The sequence below is a fragment of the Pararge aegeria genome, chromosome 18 (genome assembly GCF_905163445.1).
Source record: "Pararge aegeria chromosome 18, ilParAegt1.1, whole genome shotgun sequence".
NCBI classification, from domain to species: domain Eukaryota; kingdom Metazoa; phylum Arthropoda; class Insecta; order Lepidoptera; family Nymphalidae; genus Pararge; species Pararge aegeria.
Genome location: NC_053197.1, coordinates 11,921,198 through 11,946,612, shown reverse-complemented (window position 1 = coordinate 11,946,612; position 25,415 = coordinate 11,921,198). Strand labels below are relative to the sequence as shown.

The window sequence follows — 25,415 nt, the reverse complement described above, 5'->3', positions numbered from 1 at the left end:
TTATGTGCGTCTGCAGGATGCAGATATATCTATTAAATTCTCTCTATAAAGTTTAGCGGTAAAGGTCATATTTTTAAATCACACGGGAATAGTTTCCGGATGGTTTCCAAGGATCAAAAAAAATAACCATACGATGCAGAGAAAGCTTTAGGTAAGTGTCAAAAATGTAAATACGTAGTTAAAAAGAACATAAGTTAAGGAACTAGCGAACAAACAATCAGAATTTCTGTATTTATATTGTAAGTATGGATAAAGTGGACAACAATAAATTCCCACGATCCCCAAAATTTCACACAGGTAAGACGTGATCCGAGAATGAATTTCGAAAGACCAAAAAGTCGTTGTCCGTTTGCGACCTTGGCTGACGTTTCCAAGTCAAGTCAATAGGTTGCGTCTCGTGTGACGTAATGCCATTGCCTTCGATCCTCATACCGTCAGATAGCGTAGAGTGCGCGGGCGCGTCGTCAACAAACATTCGAATTTTGAAATTTTTTAAACTACAAATTGAATATCGAGTATAAGTGTCTTCAAAAGTGTTATGTTTTGAGTCGCCCTGTATCTTGGAAGAAACGAAGATCGATTTTTTTGTATTTAAACGTAAGTTTTCAAGGTTGTCGCTTTATTTAAGTGAATTTATACAATTACTTTGATGCCTACCGTTAAATTTAATGTAGGGACATTTTCTGTGTGTTCTGTGGCCTAGCCCGCATGGAACTTTGTTTTCCATTTAGCCATGATTACGGCTACATTCGAGTTAATGAATACTTTTGTACACAACATGAACAACATAAAAGAGAACAGAATTTAAGGCAATAAAGTTACTACCTAACGTAACTTTAAAATTAAAAATTTACTGCCAAATTTGTTACATTTGTTAGACATCGGATTGTTGATATTTTTGGGCATTGAGTTAGATAAATACACATATGAAGTGAAGTAAATATTTTTATTGTGTACGTGCATTTAAGCATTTAGAAACTATGATTAAATATGATCAAACGAATAAATAAATTTAAACTTTTTGTGTATAATAAAAAAGTTAAAAATAAAGTAAGGCAATGTTAGATATTCAGGTAAAAAAGCGTTTACCTGAATTGTGATGAAATGTGTTTATTTTACCTACCTTTCATAAAAGGGGCATGTTATTAGTTCGATGTAGGTTTCCGAGTGATATAAAACATAAATTTAAATTGGTAGCCTCTACCAATTTAAATTTATGTTTTATAATATATAATATGTCACCAAAAATATCAACAATAAAAAAAAGTGGTAGATAAGACACCTTCAGCGATATATTCTCCAAAGGCGCCAGTCGAAGCCGTCTAGGTACATCAATCATGCTTCAAGTGCAGGGCGAGAAAGGTCCCTCACTGGTCAGAGTCAGCTCAGGAGTTAGAGTCTAATGTTGCGATACTGTTTAGATGATGTCGGCTTTTACCACGAGATCAAAGACTTGGAGCGTACGTACCTCTTCCTAATACTGTGCTTAAATTCTGAATAAAAACCAACAACTCTTCATGAACGTGTGACAAGTGGCATGGCGACCAATTAAAATGTTGTGTATATGGACTAAATAAATGTTGTTTGTACGATAAACTAGTAACATGATGTCAAACGTGCGTTGACGCAAGGGCGACCAATCAATAAGCATACAGTACAATAACCGGAATAAAACTCAATATCTCATTAGAATATAATGAGAAGTGGGGTCTTCTCATTACAGTTTAATAGCAGGTCAATGGCACAGTACAAATAATTTTAGCTAGGCTATATGTTTATTTTTTAAAGAAGATATAACGCAAAGTTGTATACCCAAATATTAGTTACAAAGGTCTGTCTTGTCTTGTGTGAATAATTTTAGCTAGGCTATATGTTACCTAGACTTTCTCAGTGTCACAAGACGTATATTTAAAACAGTTTTTAACAGTTAAAAGCTTAACAGTTTTATTGCAAGTTAAAAGACGGATTTTAAAAGTTTTTTGTAGCAAATTGTTGCGAAATGTTATAAACGTGAAGTTATAATTTACGACATTTTTACATTACAGTGGTAATATATACTTAATTAAAATACTAAACAAGCAGTTTAATTAACTGTTGATACCTAATAGTCTGTGTCACGTCTGGCTTTAAAAATTCCCATTTAAAATAAACAAAACAGCCTCATTAAAAATAATGCGTCAAATTATTAACCTCCTGCTTTCTTATGTCAGTTACTGGGCGGACGACAATAGACGGTCTCTATAGTGTTCTGCTAAAGATTATAAATAGCATTTTCATAGTCATTAACCTTTTAAACAGGGACGAGGCGACCTGCTTTGCTAGTAACCATAAAAATGTAGGGACAGGTGTTTATCGCCCCTAAAAGGAGTTTAGCCCTTTATTTAGTCGCGTATCATTGAAGCCAATGCAATAAAGGCCTCGTTGGGCTTTCTTTTTAACGTTTCGCTTCCAAATATGGTTTCAAATTCTAGGTCGATAAAAAAAACAATAGGTTATCTATATCTGTCTGTCAGTACTAAAGCTAAAGTTTTTATTTGAACCAATTTCTAGATGTACCAGTTAAAAAATATATTATGCATTTGATAAAACAATTCTTCTGTAATGCTATATTTTAACATCACGCTGCGACCCTTAACAATCGAGGAAGAGGTGATGCGACGCAGTGTGTTGTAGAATTAACTTATCAAAAGTCCATATATTCTTGTGTGTTAACAATAATCCAACTAAGATTTATTAAATAAAAAAAATTGCTGCGTAAATCCAAAATGATTTTTACAACTTTTCACTCAATGCAGGTAACACTTGATTGCAGTATGAAATCGCAGTTTCACTTTCTTATCTTACTCTCATAGTATGAAAATGTAATTATTCTTATTGCAATATTGAATGTAAGTATTAGTTATATTATTTTTTAGCTCCATAAATTTTTTCATAATATTTGTTGGCGGCTAGCGGCTGGCGGCATTCTCAACTGCAATGTTATTCTCGTTAAAAGTGTAGTGTCAATTTATAAAATATATCCAACTTCATCTACTTAAAATTCATTGCTTAACCATTAATGCAAAATAATTATTGCCCACGCAAATAGCATGCGTAAGTAAATAGGTATCTACTACACATCTGCTACATAAAATGAATTGTTAATTACTATTCTTACATCTTACATCTGCTGCATGACAAAGGTAATTATATAAAACTAGCTATTACCTGCTGTTTTTTATTAAAAATAGGCCAGCGATTGATGACAATCATGCCCGTTAGAAAGCAATGATGAGGTCTAGGTTGGAGCACGCTTGCCTAGAAAAAGCCTATTCGCTCTTGCCTTGAAAGTACTCAAATTATACGTGGCAGGGAAACACAGTTGCCAAGAGGGCGTTCCACATCCTAGCGGTTCGTATCAGAAACGTGGATTAAAAAACGTTTCGTGCGTGTTGGTGGAATATCAACCACATAAGGATGTCACTGCTAACGGTATCTCGCTGTTCTGTGGTGGAACGGGGAAAAAGTTCTTGACTTTAGTTTCACTAAAGGTCATATTAACGTCATGTTATATTCGCCACGCGTCTGACTGACTGAATCCCGTCCGTATCACTGATCGACCACGATCCATGCAACTGGGTTGAAATATCGACAAATCCAAAAATATTATCGTGGGATGTACCCGTTTATTTTTTTTAAGAAATGTTTATTAACCACGAAAATCTTAGTTTAAAAACTTTAATAGATAAATAGCAGAGATCATGCTCTAAGACGAGAAAAACTAAAACACTACAGATAGGTACCACTAGATATCGATATGAATAATATAGAAAATCTAAAATGCAAGCGATACTTGTAAAACCCGTACACGAAGTATATTGATGGAATCCAATACTTGATGGTTTCTTTGAATCACTTTCTTATATCTGCCTCGGATCATGCTCAGACCACTCGTCTGTAAATGGAGATGAATTATTAAAACGGGATTTGATTCATTTCTTGTTGATATTACATTACCGTTGTAAATCAATTGTTTTTATCTTTGATCGTTTTTTCGTAGGTACAAGGCACCCATAAAAATATGTCACATAGAAAAAGCATTACTGAAGGTTATCTGGTGCGTAATGAAAGAATTTCTACCCATTCGATACCGTTAAAGTTAACTACGATTGTTATGGATTCGAATAAGCGCCATCTAGTCATAATACTGGCAAACAGTTGTCACTAGTTGTCGTTTTTTTGAAATGGCACTCTGTGGTTTTCAAAAATATTGAATAGATCCTCGTAACTTTCTTCTGACCAACACATTCGCTTTGTCACTAGAAAGCTAACAAAAATAGGCTGAAAAAATGATTTTTTTGGGCTCAAACTCTTAAACGCTTTTCTTGTCCCTCTTATAAACCCAAGCAGTACCTATGCCTCTAAGTTAGTAAGTATCTTTTGGTAGACCTCCAGAAAACTTTACTAATTAATTATCACGTGACCTTAAAAGCACTAAGTTCTTCATTGAAAAAGGGTTACGTGTACACTTGATGCAGTAACACGAAAACGAGTGAAAATTGCTTTGTTTAAAATTTAAGCTTTACTATTGTTAATCAAACTATAGTACCTACACTTAAAGGAATAAATACAATGTGTAATGCGAAGTAGCAAATCATTTTTACGTCAATACTACTCATTAAAACGTCCCTCTTTCATGTACCTAATAAGTAATAACGTAATCTAGGTTTGTACCACGAGTGTTACGTCCTCAATTACGAGTACGTGCATATAAATGACTATTTAGAGAATATTTTTTGTATTTTTGTCACTTGTATAGATACGATATTTTCGTATACAGTGGTTGTGACACAAAATTCTAACACCCATTTTCCTCCTTAAAGGTGTTTTTTTTTTTCTAATATCAGGGTTTCTACTGTGTGAGCAGACGTTTGCAACAAGATAACGCAAAATTTCAGGGATCTGACCAGAAGTTTTTAAGACAAATCTAGATAACCTTAGTTAACTCTAGTTAACTGCGTAAGGACCGGGTTGACTCGTAAAAATATCACCTCATAATCATAAACGATTTGAAACTTTCATAAAAAAAATCTATGATTGAAATGAATTGTTAGAGAAATTTTAAAACAAATGTGCTTATAATTTTATATTACTACTAGCTGTTTCCCGCGACTTCGTCTGCGTTTGATTTTGTTTTTAAAGTATTCAGTATCGCTAAGCCTTAAATGAGTATAATAGTATTTATACCTATATAACATGTGAGTTGTGACTATCAATTAATCACAGACAAACAATTTGCAATAAAATAAAATTGCGACTATAAAGTGCTTATATTAGACCTACTTGAAATAAATGAATTTTGAATTTTATAATTAAAGACCTAAGCTATCCTATCTCTTAAGTTGGACCGGACTGCTCACAGTGTGCCAATTTAATTTAAAATCGGTTAAGTAGTTTAGGAGTACATCGCGGACAAACATCGTGACAGGAGATTTATATATATTAAGATGATATAGTAATAATGTGATATATTAATATGATACTTATAGTAATAATTAAAATTATATTCATTGGGATGGCGGTAGATATTTTGATATGAATACGAGTGCATTAGCGATACACTTCAGTATGCCGCAGTTTTCTTCCTTCGATGTGGTCGAGCCATGGGACTCTTCCCGTGGTGTGCTTTCGCGATCGACCCGTCTCCCCTGTGAGCTGTAGCAACCCCAAATACACCTCAGTCTTACATTGAGGTATACATTGTGTTGTGTTTTTTCTTATTTTTCTGCACGTTTGTTTGGTATGCAATAAAATTACAATCATTCAATCACACTTAGTAAAGTACACTTACGCGCTAAAAAAAACGCGGTAGCTTCTATCCTTACATATAAATATATGATACGAACATATAAAGACGCATAAATTATGACGCACCTCCTACGTGTCTCGTTATTTCTTTTTTTATCGACCTTGGCCTGTCCACGAGCTTTATAGGGATCCCTCACCTTAACAAAGGTGCTCGGCGAACCGTATCTTTGAACCATCATACATCGACCTGTGCCACGCATTCTATATAACTGATGACGGTTTATTCCTGCAACTTCAACGTATGATAACTGTATAAAATGCAATATGTTTATTATATTTTTTTAGGACATAAGTAAAGAACATAAGTAGTAGTACTTATTCTAAATATTTTTGGTTTAAAACGGTGCGGGCCGCTCACTCAAAACAAGTACAAGAATTCAACCAGTTTTTTAATTAATAGTGGAATAGTCTTAATAATCGGAACCCTGGTTCGTTATACAAATGGACATATAATATATATGTCGTGCATATCAAACCATTTACCGCCGGCTTAGCGTAATAGGTAGATACAAAACAAATTATACCTACGTTTTGAAGATTTTTGTAACTACAAGTTTCAAGATAAATGTGCTACATGTGTGTAAATTGTATAGTTATCGTTGAAAATATTTGAATAAACCTTCTCCTGTATGATATGTTTTGTCGGTGTCGGGACGCTAAGTCAACCGTAATGGCTCAAAATTTCTTACGAGTTATACCTACGGTTCTGCTAATAGCCCCAAGCTCTGAAAGCCTTATACGCATAAAACGTCTGTGACGACCATAATGCTGATCATACATCATGCCTATTGTCCTATCACTGCAGCTTGCAGGCTTGATGCTATGCAAATCATCCATTTATACATAAAATATTGGCACAACTCCAATCTCTCAATTCATTTATACATTAAATATTGGCACAACTCCAATCTCTCAATTCATTTATACATTAAAAATTGTCATCCATTTATACCAAACTGAAAATGAAAATGAAATGAAAGCGAAAGCCATACACTGTTAAATAAATATGCTCCAAAAAGGATTTAGATAAAATTTTTTGGGCGATAGGCATGATGATGTAAGTATAACCAGCATTAGTTTGTGTAAGTTTATTAAAACAGAAGCAAAAATATTCTCTCTGGCGAATCACTAACAAAACCTTGACCCTGATATGTCCAAACGATTTTAACTCCATTAACTTTGCTAAAACTCTTTTACCATAGAATAAATACCTATACACTTCGATTTTTTAACGTTTACATCGTTGAAATGAACTACTCAGTTAAAATTTGCACCAAATAATTTAATTCTTTCATTATCATTATATTCAAAATGGAGATTTAAATGATAGGAATATTAAAGAAAGAATTAAATTATTTGGTGCATGAAAACCACCCTATAGAAAGCGCGAGAGCCGCGTAGTAGTTTATTCTGTCAATATGCAAACTGCATTTTATACAATAAGTTATTATGTCAACGTACAGTAAATAACCACATTTAAAAAATTACCGAGACATGAAGTTTTAAAAATGTTTCATTTATTTTGGATACTTATTTAGACAGCTGTATACAAATGTGTAGATATAATATGATGTTTTATTTCGAAGTTTGATATCTGAATCTGGCAAGGATGTGGGTGTTAATTTTCTGTTAAGAAATACGCCCACGATCCCGCATTGGAGCAGCATGGTGGGTCATTGCTCTTAAACACAATCTGACCTACGCGAGAGGAGACCTGCTGCTAGCAGTACATTCTGATAGGCTGAGGATGGCGATCATGAGAGTACAAAATATAAAATCGTAGAACTATTTTTTTTACCTCAGTTAAACTAAGAAGAAATGTGCTTTGATGTAGGTACACGTGATTAAAGCGTTAAGCTAGCCTCACAGTTCACCAGAGCATGTCCTCTGAAGCTGCGAATGAGCATCAAACATGTATAGCTAATTAACCCTAAAATAACACACTGTGCCCTGTTCCCGAGAATATCGGTTGTGTTTTATGCACTGCGGGCTTTTATACAATTATTTAATTTTATCTGCAACAGTGCAGTGTGTGTAAAACAAGTTATATGAATTTAAACCGATTTGTTGTGAATAGAATCAATAAAATCGATAAACAAATTAGGTGTTGAGCAGTTGGTGGCGCGTGAATGATATAAATGTTGATAAATGTATCGAAAGTTGGATGTTTCATGGTTCGTATTTGTGTATTCGTATAGGTACCTATGAGATGTTTTCGTTTTACTTTCTGCTTATGACTCAACGTCCTCGTTAAAACCGTAGATCTAAACTATATACCTATATACCTAAAGATTACCCGGCAGAGTTTGTTGTTGGCTTCTTAGATCAGGCCGGGTTTGGAACACGATTAAAGATATGATATAAGAATTTAACACGATTATCTCATTGCAATGGAATTGTATGTACGCATCATTCCTTTTTATAAGTCTTTTAAGTTATGACTTTGACTTTACGAGGTGTAAATCTACTCAAAAAATAAAGAATATATTTAACAACACTTCAAAAGAGAATTTAAATTTTTTCCACTAGAATAAATAGATTTCTGTTTCTAAATTCAGCATAAGTTATACTTAGGTAGCGCCGCGCCAGTTACAAGGGCGTTCACTATGACATTAAAATCGTATCACGATCGTATAACTGCAGTTTGTGACGTCAATCTTAAAGTTCAGAGGGTCAATCTTGACGTCACAAATCTGTATTTCGGTATCGATATCATTAGACGGCACACTCGAATAGTAACAAGTTTTATCACTTCGAATGCTATTTCAGGCTGCTTGGGATGCAGCATCAGGAAGGCATGACATATTTACATATAAATATTATTAATTGTTGTCTTAAATCTAATCTAAATTAAAACATTTTTTCGTTCATGTAGTCCTTTTAAAGTTTGTTTAAAGTTCTGTTTACTTTTAAGGGCATTGCTGAGTTACGGATTTTTCCCATTAAAAATCCATTAATGATGTTAAAATTTCTCTTAATATACCTTCTAAGACATGTGATTGATTTATAAAATTGTATTTATCCAATTTCAGGACCACGTACGAATGACGAAAAATGACAAGAAAATTTCTCTTCTGCTTCCCATTGAGGCTGGGAAACATTGTGTTCGGATACATTGTTATTGTGAGTACTGTTCTTTGACGCCTTTATAAACGGTTCTGATGTCTGAGAACGAGAAGTCTGCAAAGTTTTGCTATGTTTGTTTCGTCGGGCGCTTATATTCACCTAAAGGTTGATTTCTTTCTATATACCATATCGCCAAGGACGCTTTTATATGCAATATTATATTAGCGACCTGGGCGAGCGGCAACCAGATTTTTTTTGTTTTTATTACTTTATTTTCTTTGACTGCAATCTCACCTGATGGTAAGAGTTTATGCTGTCTAAGATGGTAGCGAGCTTAGGGATGTGACAGTTATACTAAATCGGAACGCTTAATCGCGCACGCCTTTGTCGCTATTGAGTTACTAGCCACGGCCAAAGCCTCCCAACAGACCAAAGAAGAGAAAATTCAGAGGATAAAAATTACCAAAATGGGGATAGAACGCGGGGCCTCTACTTCCAAGACCACAGCGCTCACCACTGCGCCAGGAAGGTACTTGTCGATACTACGATATTAACTTAACTGACATGACCATTGTTTACTTGAAAACACCACTGAACACCAAAGGGTGCAAGACGATGCTCGAAGCTTTAGTTTTTTTACCACACAACAATAGAAAAAATATCTACGTAGGTAACTTTCAAAAGCGACTACAAATAGGTATAGCAGCTGGCCAGCTACCTACTTGAAAAAAGAAAGTAAACAGTTAAGTTATATAAGCACGTAATTCGCTACTGTCCGCCCTAACACGTGCACAATATTTATTTTACCTTCGAAGGAAATGACGATATGCGCTCGGCGTTAGAAGTTTTATGTAAGATTTGTTTATTTACTCTTTGGCTTCTGGGTCCGAGTTATGTGCGTGTAACGCACTAATTTAACGTTTTGCTATCGTTACTTTAATCATTAATTTAATATGCTGATTTTAAGAGTTTAATTAGCAACGGTGAAGGCAACCATTGAGAAGGCAACCTGCATGCCAGAGAGTTATAATAATAATAATTTGTATGGTGGACTTTTGCTTCAACCCTACCGAAATAGAACGAGTAGTGAGATAGCAGTACTTTTCCAAGTACAAGGACTTAAGATTACCGATCTATGGATCGGGACATACCTAAGTTTTTTGTTTATTCAGGACGTATACGGCAAAAAAGGACTAGGTCCTTTTTTGCCGTATACGTCCGTACGTATAGTTAATAAAAATATAATAATAAATGGAGAATCACTAAAAATGGAAGATTCCACAGTTTTTCTGGGCATGACCTTGGATTGTAAGCTTCAGTGGGGTACCCATATAGATACACTAGCAGGTAAACTAAGCTCGGCTGCCTACGCCGTCAGGAAAATTAGACAGATTACTGACGTAGAAACAGCAAGACTTGTTTACTTCGCGTACTTTCATAGTGTGATGTCTTACGGGATCTTATTATGGGGCAAAGCTGCTGATATTGAAACTATATTCATATTGCAGAAAAGAGCTGTACGGTCAATATATAAACTTAAATCACGTGAATCCCTCCGTGAAAAATTTAAAGAAATTGGTATACTTACGGTAGCCTCACAATACATTTATAACAATATAGTATTTGTAAGACAACATATTAGTCTTTATAAACAAAAAGTGGATATAAACAGTCGACTTACAAGAAATGGTCATAAATTAGTGACATCTGCATATCGTCTGCGAAAGGTGCAGAAGTCATTTGTGGGATTGAGTATACGCTTTTATAATATGATTCCTAAGGTAATTTTGGACCTACCAATCCATAAGTTTAAAGAATGTGTTAAAACACATTTATTACAGCGAGGTTATTATACAATTGATGAGTTTCTTAATGACAAGGTTGCTTGGAAGCATCCGGCTCCGCTTTCATCTCTCACAAGATAGAAAAATGAATGTTAAAATATAAAATGTAAATTTTTGATGTTGGAAAAGAGCAACTGCTGAGTTTCTTGCCGGCTTCTTCTCGGTAGAATCTGCCTTCCGAACCGGTGGTAGAGTCACTACACACGGACAGACTTGACGTTTCAAAAGTGCTTGTATTAGGCCTACTTGAAATAAATGAATTTTGAATTTTTTTTTTTTTTTTTTTTTTTTTTTTTTTTTTTATTTATTACCATTAAAAATACCCCTATTATGTATTTGAAAATAATCAGGTTTTTGGCGTTCAGTTACTTTGAAATTTTTCATTTTGTTACTTGCAGATAATAAGTTTGGCGGTAGCGGCATTTCACCTTTACCAGCTGGGTCTCAGTCTCATTGCCAGAGACGAAACCAATGAGCAGAGATTCGGCAATTTTGAAAAAGTGGAGACAATTTTCGGCACGCAGAAGGAAGATCTAGTCACATTGATCATAATGATATATTATTTAACGTATGTCATTATTGGATTGCTGATGTTCATCTTCTCTTGTATATTCACGTGTGGCGCTTACAAGGTATGAGCAAATTGCTTTCGTAATACCTACCATTACACTATTTTTAGGGCTCCGTACCCAAAAGGTAAAACGGGACACAATTACTAGGACTGTCCGTCCATCTGCCAGTCTATCTGTCAGTTTGCCGACTGTCAGTTTGTAGACTGTCAGTTTGCCCACTGTCTGTTTCCGCTATAAGATACAAATACAAAAAACAGAATAAAATTCAGCTCGCCATTCTCAGCAAAAATAAAACAACAATGCGGAATTACATGATATACTATGAATACAATGCTTAATATGCTATATTGCGCGAAAGCAGCAGAAGGAATTCTCTGTAAATTCCTGGGCACGCTACGGTGTCGCAGCGAAACGAGCGTAGAGGGAGCATTGCCGAAGATCTGTTTGATGCGGAGTAGAAAGATTGAAGAAATCATAAATTAAACCATATAGATTCTCCTGCTTTTAGCGGAATACCAATAGCAAATTCAGCTTATTTTCTTATTCATTATTTTCATAGTAAATTATATCCATATTTCTGCTCAACTCAACGGATGATTATCATTTGAAAAGCTTCGTGACAGTTAGAACAAAAATGTTCAAAATCCCATCAGTATATGACAATCCAAACCCAGTCGCTTACTATGGGCCTCATAAGAAGGCTTCAAGACACTCAGTGGGCAATGGATTCACCATTGCTTTATGCTCGAGTTATCGCTACGTCTTAAAATTAGAGCCGACCATCAGTCGATGTCCTATCCGTTAAAATAAAGAACATGATCATGATCATAAAATATTTTCAAATGACAATGTGAGATGGTGATAACAAAAAGAACACCCGGCTATGTTTGTTGTGGGCTTCTTCTTAGAGAAGGGCGCGTTAAAACCTTTGTATGTGCTATAGTTTTTAGTTCAAAAATGTAGTTATCGCCATCACTACTCTGCTATGTCATTTTGTATATAATAATATGTGCCTATTTGAATAACGAAATATTTGACTTTGACTTTCACATGATTTCTGTGCTTTCAGGTTAACGACTGCGCAATCACAACTTTCTTCATGTACAGTTTTGTTCACATTTTCTTGACCATTGGGCTGATAGTGTGGGAAGCGCTCACTGCGGGCTGGATTCAACTGGGACTGATTGCTGTATCAGATGGTAAAAACATACTTCCTTAGAACACATAAACCTAAATGGAATATACTTTTCCCTTTCAAAATAGAAAATAACATATTTATTATCGAGTTGTGTTGCCTACCTGCTGGATAAAATCAATGTGCAAAATTTCATCAAGATTGGTTGAAACTGTGCAAAACATATATAACAAACATACAGATAAACGTTATTAACTTTGTCACACAAGTGACCGTCTCGGCGAACTACTACACGTTTACACCTTAATAACTGTTTATAATCGAAGAATGTGTATAAAAATAGCAACATCAAAAATAGTCAGTTGAGCGCAGAAGCAACGTTGACCGAAGTAAATAGATGGGTGAATAATGAAGTTTGAAAGAGAATTTGACGTACGTCGATACTATTATACACATAAATCTGTTTTGTGTATAGTTAAGCTTCTACAAGTAGAAAAAATATTTTGTTTACTTGAATTGTCCTGTTACAGTGGTATAGACTAATATGTTTATATTATTTTCTTATTTGATTGCAGTGATTCTGATAGTTTCCCTCTTCAGCGTCAAGTACTTAATGGAGGCAATAAGGACTGGCAACATTTACCATCGTCCTGGCGAAGTGCTGTACAAATACTGACAAAATATCGACATTTGTGTGCATACTGTCATATTATGATACCTTCACGTTGTTTGTTCAAGAAACTGAAAGCCTTTGTGCCAGAGGCGCGGGCGTGAAATAAAAGCAAAATAAGAGCAATGTTTTCATTTGATTGTGCACAAATCCTGTTAGCTCTTTAACAGTGCTTATAAGTTAAAATTCTGTTGAACACAAATATTTGATAATTGAATTGACAGCTTCTGAATTGATAATAACGATTCTTTTCATAATGTTTTTCTTGACAAAAGATAGCACTATTTTCAAAACAGTCAAATTTTGTTTATTTAAAGATTTGTGTTCGTTTGTGGCACCATTTTTATTAATAGAGTACGTTGAGTAGCTGCAGTGCTCCTCAACATGTTCTAGTAGATTACTTATCTGTGATAAACCAACTTGTGTCAACTTTTGTAAGTGCGAAGAAGTTAAAAAAAATATTTTCAAAACATGTAACGACGCGACGTTAGCCTTTCCGTTAGTTGGTAGGAAAAAAAAGTCTTTGAAAATGTGTATACGTCATGTGTACGTAGTATATACGTTATGTGTTAAACATAACGTATATACTACATAGTAACTGTAAAAGCTGGGCATAGGCCTCATTGGACGAGGGTTCAGTGCTGCCACCCAAAGTGATCTAACGCGGGAATAGGTTAGTATTTTATAATTTTAAAATTGTAATCTAAAACTGAATAAAGAAAATCTCCAGTACGAGTTATAAATACTTAAGTGTAGGCTTTTTATAACTCTTACAATGCATATAATATACATGATTGAAAACGTCTGTTTTCCTATTTGAATTTAAATTTGGAATTTGCATCATCACGAATTTGCAATAACTACTGTAAAATGCTTTGATAACTATAGATACTGCAGCTGATCTCGAGATGCGCTATCAGCTTGAACATAACCTCCAAACGTAACCGGGAGTCGTTGAATTGAAATTATAAATTTATAGACGTAATCTGCTGAACGTACATATTTTGGAGGGATTTTCAAATTCCAATTGCCACCTTTTCCCGGCGTAAATACTTAAACAAACAAAAGATGACAAAATAAAAACCATTTCTTTAAGTAGACCAAAATTTCAGGCTTCTTTGAGACCTGTTTCTTTATAATGCATAATCTATTCAGTCCAGATACTACTGAGAAGCCAACAAACAAAAAACAAGCTTAACATTTTCATGTCAAAGACTTTAAATTAAACTAATCATTAGATTTTTTTAAATTTATTTAGTTACTGAAACTGTACGGCTGAAAGGTATCAATCAGCAAGAAACGACCAAAAATTTGAAATGTTGACAGAAAAAAGCCAAGCGTATTACGTTGCTCAAATGTATTTCTTGGTCAAAACCAAACAATAAAGAGTTGTGGTTGATTTTTGCTCAAAAATATGGTTTACTTTGACTGTATGTTTTTTTTTGTATATTTGTTACGCGATTACTCAGTTAATCATAAACCGATTGTGGTGATCCTATTTTTTGTATGTAAATATCTTAGAAGTGATCCCACCATTTTTGGTAAAGATCTATTTGAGGGATTCTAGCGAAATCGAGGGAACTCTCCAAATATTATAAGCAAACCGATAGCGATTTGAGTATTCTAAAGTAATGACAAAAAGGAGTTAAAAACAAAATATGCCTTTTTAAATAACTAAAATACAAGAAATAAATATTTTCTACAACAGCAAAGTCTTTTTAGTTTTTTAAAGATTTAGATAGCTAATCGAATCTTTAAAAAACTAAAAAGATTTTGTTAAAGTAAACGAATATCGATTTGTACTTACCGAAAAATGTAAAGAAAAACTGGTTATGCAAAATATTCCAAATATTTCATAATTATTTGGACGATATGTGATATTTGAAATCTTATCTATAACTTAATCATATACTTAATTTTAATAAAACAATATAAATACTTAATGGTTTTTGTGTCTTGATTCTCTGATTAAACTATATCAAAAGCATAAATGGCTAACTCAAAATAGATATAAGTTAATTTTATATTTATTAAAATACCTAATTATTTTTGTAAATTAAATGAATAAATGATCTGATTTAATAAAATTCATATTCTTTAACATTCCTTTAATTAATTCAATAAATATTTCTTTGTATAGTTAATTTATGGGATTCTTAGTATTGTCAAGTAAGTACAACGGATGAATTAACTAGCTTCACAGTTAATTCAGTGGCTTTTCTAAAATTTCTTCACAAGGCTAAAAGAGCCTTCATATCCCGGAACTAAGGAATTCCATTGCAATGTTGGAAACTAAGGAGGATATGCGGGGAAGCACAAAAGACATAGCATCACGTAATACGTAAGCCAGTCAGGAATATAGTTATTCAAACTTAAAAATCCAAAATTTAATTAACTTACCAGATAAGTCTTTTAAAAAATGATTATATTATAATATTTGTACCTTTTTTAAACTATAGATATTGAATCAATTATCTCCGAAGTTCGCAAAACGAAATTCTGAAATTAATAGTGTTCATAGAAATTGGTGTAGGACGTAGTGCTGTTTTTCGTTTTAGCAGTACGTACCTCTGTCCATTAGACAATAATGTAGTACCAACTGTATTCTTATTTTCAAACCTGTCTGCAATAATGGAGAGCCAATGTATGACTTCTGGCGTGACATATATCTAGAATACTTGACACTATTTGGCCCTTAACTATCTTACCAACCGAAATAATTATATCGGAGACCACTGTTCAGACACCATTACGTACGTTTTTCCATTTCGTTTTGTTAACACGCATTTTATACATTGGATTAGTCAAGGCCCGTTATAAAAATCGATTAATAAATAATTTTTTATTGCCACTTTAACCTTCAGAACGCTATTCTTAAATCTTAACATCTATTAAATTAAAAATTATTATTATAGTATTGATCACAGTCATACTCATTTAAAATTTCACATTTATAACTATATTTAATAAATACGTACCTATTCTAAGAGGAGGGATTAATTATTTCTTTGGAGATATTCATTTAAATACAAGATCTGAGGTTCGTTATAAAGATCCCTTCGTCGACGTCTACCTAACATCATTGGCACTACCATAGCCATCGTAGCAGGAACCATTCCTGCTCCAACAGCCGCCATCACTGTCGAACTATCAGGTGAATTTTTGTTACCCACAAGTTTTTTACGTATCAATTTATTCCTCATAGGCCTATGCTGGCTTGCTGCTACTTCTAAGTCATTCTTCATATCCATGTCACGTTTAGATTCTTCAACAGTCTGAAAACTTTTCTCAACTTCCAATAAACCACCATGTGATGTTGTCATGTTTGTACGAGAGTGATCATCAGTTGGTAGAACAGTTAGAGAAACTGACTGATGAGATGTTATAGACGGTACTGCTATATTTTCTGCAGGAGGTTCAAGTGATCTCTGGCGTTTCTTGTTCCTATATCCTTTTGTAGTCGAAAGTAAAACCCAGTGACCATCACCATGCGGAGGTCTCGATGAACGATCATCGTCTATGTCGGAGTAAACGACCTGTGTTGGTCTTCTTGCTGGTCGCTTTTGCATCGACGACTGATGCAGCGCTTCATATTCATATGGGAAGTTAGATGGGCGGGGATCAGTCACAACAGAATCAGACATTCCATAATAAACTGCATCATCATTTGTATATGGATCATCTTTATCACAATTTGTCACTGGTTTGTATGGACGTCGGCTGTCATCAGATGACCACGATGATTGATAACTGTGCACCGATTGTTGCTGGGGTTGAGGTTTGTTTTTAGTCCATGTCGGTTTTGAAGGCAATTCTGGTTCGTATTCTTGAGGAATATGAAGTTTATTATTTATAAACCCAGGGCGTGACAGAGTTGGTCTGTTTTGAGGATACATGTACCCGTTATCCGTCTCTTGGTATGAAGTGAACCGGTCATCATTAGAATATTTTGTATCATCATCATCATTATTCCAATAGGTAGGTTTTTGCTTTTTAACATTCGGCTTCCATTTTGATATTTTGCTCGTAGACCAAGCCACCGGTTCTAATGTCACCCAACCATCTTTATCGTCAAAAGGATGTTTATGTTGCTTTACTTTAAGACGATTCCAAGAAGTATATACTTTGTCATCATTTTCGTCTTCTTGATTTGATGTTGCAGAGAATCGGTCTGATTTTATTTTATTCCTTTTTAATTTCGCTGCCAAAGCCGCGATAGCTTGAAGACGTTCATTCGAAAAGTCTTTAAAACTTTTCAATTTGTCCATATTTTCTATTGCATAGTCTTCAAAATCTTCTTGTGGACCTTCGTTTTCGATGAATCCTTCTTGACAAGAAGGCCCATAGCACCGCGGTCTGTTTTCTTTCACATCATGAATTATATCGGTCATAAGGTTTTTCATATCGGAATCATTATCTGAGGTAGTTTCAGTGACTTCCCACTGTCGCACATTATCTTTTTTGGGAGTGTTTTCGATTATTGTAATTGGTTCTTTACCGGGAACATCTAACTGGTAAGTTTTAAATTTTTCATATCCGTTTCCGTAGCTATTTACTGCAGTTAGGTGAAGTAAACATGCGGTTAGTAGAATCACTGTCATTTTCGTTTTTGAGTTTCACTTTCTTTCGTTCGCGTTGAGCGCGCACACGAGACGCGCACAGACTGAGCGCCTACGGCAACGATCCTCCGCTGATATAGTTTTGATACTGGATGCACCATAACAACCCTCCCTGCTCTCTACTCTTAATACGATAGTAATTTCAGTTCGGGCACGACGAATGAGCGACATAATTATGCCGTGACTGTCGTTTGCCAGCGGCTTATCTTAATTGAGTATCGCGTCTCTCTCGAAGCCCTGACCTGCGTCACGGTGAAAACGTTTTTCATTTTGTGAGATGTTTTCTCGTGGTATACAAATGTAATGCGTGAAAATTTTCGCCAAGGGAAAATGCAGAGAGCTTTGTTTGTTCGAAGCGATGCTAATCTTTATTACACCTGAGAAAAAATACTTGCTCCCTGTTATACTTTCATAGCAATTAAAATTCCGTTTCTCAACATAAAAAAGAATAAGAAGATCTATATATCAAATGTTAGGTACTAATAAATACTAGAAACAAGCGAATGCTTAACTTGTAGCATTGAGGATTGTTTCCAATTATCGCAATGTCAATGTCGAAGTTACTATAGCTAACTTAACTGTTTACTTTTGTCACAACAACCTTTGTAACTGGCATTTTGGGTTACTGAGGTGAAAAATTGACACATATTTCTTTTTTTTTCACTTTGCCATTTGCAATCCCACCCTTGTTGAAAGTGATAATGCAGGCCGAGATGATAGGGGACTAACCTACGGGTATGGCAGATATAATAAACCCATAACCCTAAACGCTTCCTACGCGAAAACCAAAGAATTAAGAACGTACAGAACCCTCATTCAGCCATTATTGAATGCAGTGTATTGTGTCACAAAAACTGTGAAATCGGCCTCACAATTTTGCTAGTTGCACAAACTTTTCTCCATTTTCCTCATTCCTATTTAGTTATAATAATTATTGTCAACTTTTTAATGGAATGAAGTGACAAAATGCCTGTTTTATAAAAACGCTACTAAAATTAAAAGTTCTTTTTAATTCAATATTAGTCGTGTGCGCGGTTTCTGTATGTTCTTAGTTCTGTGGCGGCACCACACTGAAACGCTAAATCAGTTGGCGGCACGTCTCCTGCCGGTAGGTTCATAACTTGTCAATCAAAGCCTGCCACCAGAATAGACAAGATAACTTTAGAAATTATAAAATACCATATTGCCCTACCGGGGATTTTACCCAGGATCTCCCATTTAAATAAGACCAAAAACGTTTTTGCTACCTTATTATTTCCTGCAAATTTCAAGTGTTAACAGCGATAATGTATTTTGTTAATAAGGTTATAAAGAAAGACAGAAAGTCTTTATTTCACATACAAATAGAAAGCTAGGTTAACAAAGTAAACGAGAATACAAAATATATGCGCAACGGCGGCCTTATCGCTTGAAGCGATCTCGTCCAGAAAACCTTTGATTGAAGAAATATGTTACATGAAACGGTATAGTGCAATATGCAAATTGTATCCTCAAAATATAACGTCGTTTACTTTATGAACAAAATAATCAAATCGTTTAAATTTATTATTAAAATTTATTTATTGTTTAAAATAATTGTTTTATAAATATAACCTAAAATAAAATATTAAAAACTAAATAAAATCTAAAACGTCCTCGAAACCACTGCAGCGAGGCACAGTTCCTAAGATGCTGGCAGCATTGCCCCTTTGGATGGCCAAACTAATTCGTTGGCCAAGGTAACTGCCCGCTCTAGGATCACCGGTAGACTCGATAACCCTTTTCGATAATTCTTTGAAATGAGCTCATGCCTCCGGACCCCACGGTCCCAAAGTCTCACGGTCTCTACTCCAAAAGGCACAATCGTTTAAATAAATAAAAAAACCCGATTTCGGATATTTCAATTTCCATTAATTTTAATACATTTTTTTTTAAATACTTATGGTCCACCTGATGGTAAGTGGAAAACCATCGCCTATAAACAGAGCAACACTGCACATGACATGCAAGGAGCACGTCCTGCAACATGCCGCCCCATGTCTATCAACTTGAGACGTACATGTGAAGTCTCATGTATCTGTTATTACATCGGCAATCACGCCCTTAAGACCGGAACACAGTATCGCAACAATGCCGCTTAGCAGCAGAAAAAAGGATGGCGATAGTACTTCTCCGGCGAGCTGCCACAAAAAGCTCTACTGCTACTACCACATAAATAATGTTACATTTATAATACAAGATTGAAAATAAATTTAATTATATAATGTAATGTAGGAGTAGGTAGGTACCCAGTTTGGGCGCGCCCAAACTGGGTACCTACCTACTCCTACATTACCATGTTTAAAATTAATTATGACATTGTTTAGTAGGCACAGCGATTTTACTTACGTCATTAATGTAACTCCTATCGCAATTAAAATTAAACATCTAATTACATCTCAGACGAATTCAAACATCGAACCCTAAAGCTTATTAATATACATTATTATTTTTTTTTTTTTTTTTTTTTTTCTCTTGCCTGTGTATGTTTCATTGTTTGCACTGTCCCTCTTGTTTTCTATTATAACTTTCACCAAGGGTTGTCTGTAAGAGATTGCTTTTGCAATAAGGCCGCCTTTGCACACAACTGTATTTAACTTTTTTTTATTATTATTATTATTATTTTTTTTTTAATTGTTTGTAATTTTACTTTTTTTTTTTTGTTTCCTTGTATTGTTTTTAAGTTTGTGCAATAAAGTATTCTAAATAAATAAAATAAATTATTTAAAAGAAATTATGCCAGGCAGTCGAAACAATTATGACGTTCAATTCAAAAAATTTGATGACCAGTTCATACTACTCCGCTTCATGAATGGTAAATTTCAAAAGAACGTATGGATTATGAAACTTGAACACCCTTTGGCCCCATAATGTTATAGGTTATGAAAGAAAGCGTGAAATACTAAATAAAATTTCTTGTATTATACCTGTTCAAAAACAGGTTTTAATTCAAAATTCAAACTTCCAATTGCATTTTTTTAAGCACTTTTGAAACGTCAAGCATGTTTCTAGTGAATCTATTACTACTACTTATATTGTATGTGGCTTAGAATACAAAGTTGTTGCAATAATCTTCTACTTCCAAATCGTACATTTTCCACGCCGCTCTCTCCACTATAAACCGTAAATTAAATCGTCATGTTATTATCCCTATCGCTGATCAACTCGCTCTAATTGTGTGCTTTTACCAGCCACTCTCGCTCCTATTACAAAAAATTACGCCCTGAAGTTAGCTATAGTCAACATTTTAGTTTTTCAAAAAAAGTTAATATCAATATGTATAAGGCATGCTATAATAAAACAAAACTACATTTCATTAATTATTTAGCAGTAATTTTTTGTGGTATTTAAATAAACTTTATTTAACTGGATAAAACGTTATAAAAAACTTTCAATGTATTTTATATAATAAATACCTTTTTTCTATTAGTGATGTCGTTTTTCTACAAACGTCGAATAAGGCGCAAGTTTAAAATTTTAAAAAGGTTTTTATCTTGGCACGCCAAAGAAGTATAACTTCTAACGCGTGTACATATGTACACACATGTTTATTTTTTGCATAGATCTAATTATAGGTTTAAGTGACAGAGGCTACTTTTTGCCCTGAAAAGTGCATAGGTTCTGAATTGATCTTAAACTAGAATTATTTTGGTACCTTTTTTAAGTAAACGGACTTGACATTGCCATGGAGATGGATGATAGGTTAGGTGTTGGTTTTAAACACATTTCCTTGGTTTGTAAATCCTTCTTAGGTACCTATGATATAAATGCGAAAGTAAGTTTGTATACCCAATCAATAGAGAAATAGGGTTTGTGTAAAAACGATGATAGCCTATTTAGTGGGCAGGATTTTATTTCTCTTTCGGGGATACCGAGTTCCACCCGCGGCACGCGGCTCTTACTGCAACTAAATATCACTCACGCCTTCCCCAAATATACTTGTATAATATTTCCGAGTAAGAGCGTTAAAATATACCAAAGCAAATTATGATAAATTGAACATAAAGTAGTTCTTTCGTACGTTTACATCCAATAACATAATTAGATCCGGTATTGTTTTACCTACATTTGACAGTGAGTAACACTTTTGTCTCGTATCCGACAGAGAGTAACCGTGTCTTATCTTAAAATCATCGTCAATTATTTTACAAGAACCATTCTTATAGACTGGCTTTCTATCATCGCAAGTAAATTACTTACTTGCTTAGTATTGTCCTGAATAATTTTTTTTGTACATATTGGTATAAAAAATTTATTCCTCTTGGCTTCTAAGAGCAGTGGTCTCGAAAATCGACAGATTTCTGGGATGTTATACAATTATATCTGTATTTTCGCAAAATTGGTCAAGAAACAGTAGGTTAAATAAGACAGAAAATAGGCTAAAAAATTGAATCGGTAGAATATCAAGAAATTGTCTTTAATTTCGGTAAATTATTTCCAATTTGGTAATTCGGTTCCCATTTCGGTAAATATACTAAAAAAATGGAAACTCCGTGATCACTATTTATGAGGTTTACAGCAGGTAATAGGTATCCGGAACCATAAGTGAACCGTAAACGTGATTTGGATGAGATAAATGTTGAGTTTTATATTCTTACTTTCCAAGTTACGTGAGAACATGCAAACAGTTTATTTGGATCAATTTGAAAGCCTTATTTTTTAAGTCTTGTTGTAGTACAATATCTTGTTAGTGGCTATTGCGTAATGTTGCTGCAATTCGCAAAATCATTTTATTACAACTTTCACGCGACAATCAAAATAGCAGCACGCTACGCAATAAGAAATTTAAAACAAATGTATAGATGTGTAGATTGTAAAAACAAAGCGTCGTAACTTTATAGATTCAATAGCTCAGTGGGTAAAACTCCGGCATTCCTTTCGGGGGGTCACGAGTTTGATCCCCAACACGCATCTTAAATGTTACTCAAAATAATGTTGCTGGTTTTGTTTGTTTTAAGCGATTAAATGTAACTTACTTTGAAGAAAAAATAATGAGAAAATCAGCATACCGACGAGTTCTCCATAATGTTCTCAAATACGTGTTAAGTCTACCAATCAATACATTTCCAGCGTGGTGGACTACAGCGTAAATCCTTCCCATTCTAAAAGGAGATCCTCTAGTCAAATAGTGCACCGTTAATAGTATGATTATGATAATGATGATTCCAGTATCCGAGAACTCGACATCAAGCAACGTCTTTCAACATTAGTGCACAGCCGCATTTGAAATTATTAGGACACGTCTCTCGAAGAGACCACAACTCCATAGAACGCCTTGTTGTGCAGGGTAAGGTAGAAGTCACTAGAGCCTACCGGTAGGTCACCCATGCGATGGACCGATCAGATCAAATCTTCAGTGGGAGGTCCCTTGCATGAATGTACCAGACTATCTGCAAATAGGGAGAATGATCGTGAGGCGAGTAACAACTGCCACAAACAATGTCCCACCGTGATGACCACGACCACTCTGGCAAGAGTGTTACGACAAAGAAGAAGAAGATAAAGATGATGAGATATAGACTAGTACTTGGCTGCTACAACATCTTAAGGTAAGTAGTGATGCAGCCTCAAGTGGACCGCACTTGTCTAGAAAACGCCTATTTTCTTGACGCCTAGAACTCAGTGGAGCATTGGAAGTCATTTCCTTTTGTGTCAATCCTTTGCGAATCCTTTATCGTATACAATATGCAGTATAATAAACATGCAACGCGATCTGGATGTAACCGTTGCCTATTGGATACGAAAAACCAAGGCTCATGGGATATAAACTACATAAAGTTACAGATTCTAACAACGCCAAATTGTATGCATTATATATTCTTTTTTTGTCATGTGTACAAATAAAAATGTATTTATTCATAAGAAGGTCAATCGTAAATAGCCGAGGGATAGATAAGATGAAGGTTTGTATGCAAATAAATACTCGGACTCCATTAAGCGCGAATGAGGTTATATGCGTTAATAAAACTCTAACAACGAGTAAATTCCCAAGTAGGGTTGACGTTATAAAATTTGCCAAGAGGAAAGGAACAAGTCTGTCTTCAAGATGAAGAACATGTTGTGCCATCCCAGCTTAAAAAACAATCATAGAGCATTTTGTGACCGAGCTCCGGGGAACTACTGCCTCCTATGTTCCGGTCTAAAGGTTCCGGTGCCGGTGTGATAACAGGCACTTGAGACTCATGTTGATGGACACAGGGTGACAGTTTTTTGGACGTGTTCTTCAAAAGCCCTGCAAAGTGTTCCTCTGTTTTCCACATATGGCCATGGGCCATCTGCTGGGTCATACAAGATATAAGATAAATCTCTTAACTAAATTGACAGTTCCAACTGCAGAACTCTTTAATGACAAACATTGTGTGTTTACAATGTTTGTCATTAAACTGTTCTTCTGAGTTTGTAGTGTGCCCTGTTGGGCAACATTACATTGGGACCTGTCAATTAAGAGATTTCGATTAAACAGAATTGGCAACATTATTATACATGAGCTTAAACATTTAGAGCTATATCTTGGACCTTGTTTTGTAGTAGATATAGTTGATGTATTTTTTTATTCCCGTATTTTAACCTCCGTTCGTGTAAGTACAAGTGGTTAACTGCGCATTGTTGTACGGCCCTTTTACACTTCGAAGGAGTTTTCATTTTTGTAATCCCATTATTGTACGCGTATTTTAAACGCTTTATAATTATTGTTCTGTTTCCGTTTGAACCAAAATGCTGGGTTTATAAAAGCGGCTTACAACTTGCAAGTAAATCCCAACATCCGTCACGCTGCGGTGGCAGCCGTCTCCACCATTTATTGTATACTCTCTCATTTAACGCCTCACGATTCTTTTATGCTTTCTAATATTCCCAAAGAATCGCTAGAAGAGATCGCTATGTAGCGATAAGCCTACCGAATTGAACCCTTTATCTATCTTCCTGTAACTTTTTCTCCTATACCTACAGTAAAGTGTATTCATTTTCTTTTGCTTTGCTTATGTGTTCCTTTAATCAAATTTGTATTGGTAATGCCATTTTTAGGATTCAAAACATACTTTTTAACTAGAATTAGTAGCAATATTTCTGAAAAAAAGATGGCACAGAAACGTATTTCCCGAATATTCAATCTTTAATATTATCCGCAGCATATTATTGCCATGCAGCTGTTTAACAAATATGTACCAACCAACTAAATAAACAGGTATTTCTTTAAGATTAAAAAATACATGTTTAGCCAACCCCACATATCCTGAGATAAGGGCAAGAAGAAGAAGATGTGCACATGACCTCTCTCCAAACTTACTTAACCTAATTAATCAATTAATAATTAAATAGAAAGCACACGCGTTTTTATTAATAACTTTATCGCGTAGCCTTTTGTATATTGTTTCTTAGGCAACCAATTGTCCCCGCAATACGAGTACAAGCCAATAAATAGTGCGAAGACCAATAGCAAAGCAAAAAAGGCTGTGCTTTTTGTCAATTAAGACTTTTGAACTATTATAAAAAGCTTTATCATATCTTTCTTTCAAATAAGATTTATAGATTATAGCCCTCGTTTATGATGGAAGTGATACTAGCCGGCAACTTCAAGATATGACAACGCCAGTTTGTTATTCTTCATAGAAAACTAGAAAATAATAGTTTTAGAAATGCACTCAC

General features: G+C 34.7%; 2 protein-coding genes across 3 annotated transcripts; one reads left to right on the top strand and one right to left on the bottom strand.

The window, feature by feature from the left end:
- Window positions 1-441: 441 nt before the first annotated feature.
- LOC120631642 lies at window positions 442-13,260 on the top strand. Of its 2 annotated transcripts, none has more exons than XM_039901300.1 (5): window positions 442-597; window positions 8,880-8,970; window positions 11,156-11,389; window positions 12,399-12,528; window positions 13,040-13,260. In XM_039901300.1, the coding sequence occupies exons 2-5, from the start codon at window positions 8,902-8,904 to the stop codon at window positions 13,138-13,140; spliced, it is 534 nt and encodes a 177-aa protein (XP_039757234.1). In that variant the 5' UTR covers window positions 442-597; window positions 8,880-8,901; the 3' UTR covers window positions 13,141-13,260. The 2 variants fall into 2 exon arrangements, with proteins under 2 accessions (XP_039757234.1, XP_039757235.1); XM_039901301.1 differs by lacking the exon at window positions 442-597 and adding an exon at window positions 8,003-8,021.
- A 2,817-nt stretch (window positions 13,261-16,077) lies between these two features.
- Window positions 16,078-17,778, bottom strand: LOC120631621. The gene has a single exon (XM_039901277.1). The coding sequence runs from the start codon at window positions 17,733-17,735 to the stop codon at window positions 16,131-16,133; it is 1,605 nt and encodes a 534-aa protein (XP_039757211.1). The 5' UTR covers window positions 17,736-17,778; the 3' UTR covers window positions 16,078-16,130.
- Between the last annotated feature and the right edge of the window lie 7,637 nt (window positions 17,779-25,415).

What these genes read in the sequence shown, in the direction of transcription:
- LOC120631642 (XM_039901300.1), top strand. Translation starts at nt 8,902, where the DNA reads ATGACAAGAAAATTTCTCTTCTGCTTCCCATTGAGGCTGGGAAACATT. An exon ending in TGTTCGGATACATTGTTATT is followed by an intron (nt 8,971 to 11,155) that starts GTGAGTACTGTT and finishes TGTTACTTGCAG; the next exon opens with ATAATAAGTTTGGCGGTAGC. An exon ending in ACTGATTGCTGTATCAGATG is followed by an intron (nt 12,529 to 13,039) that starts GTAAAAACATAC and finishes ATTTGATTGCAG; the next exon opens with TGATTCTGATAGTTTCCCTC.
- LOC120631621 (XM_039901277.1), bottom strand. Translation starts at nt 17,735, where the DNA reads ATGACAGTGATTCTACTAACCGCATGTTTACTTCACCTAACTGCAGTA.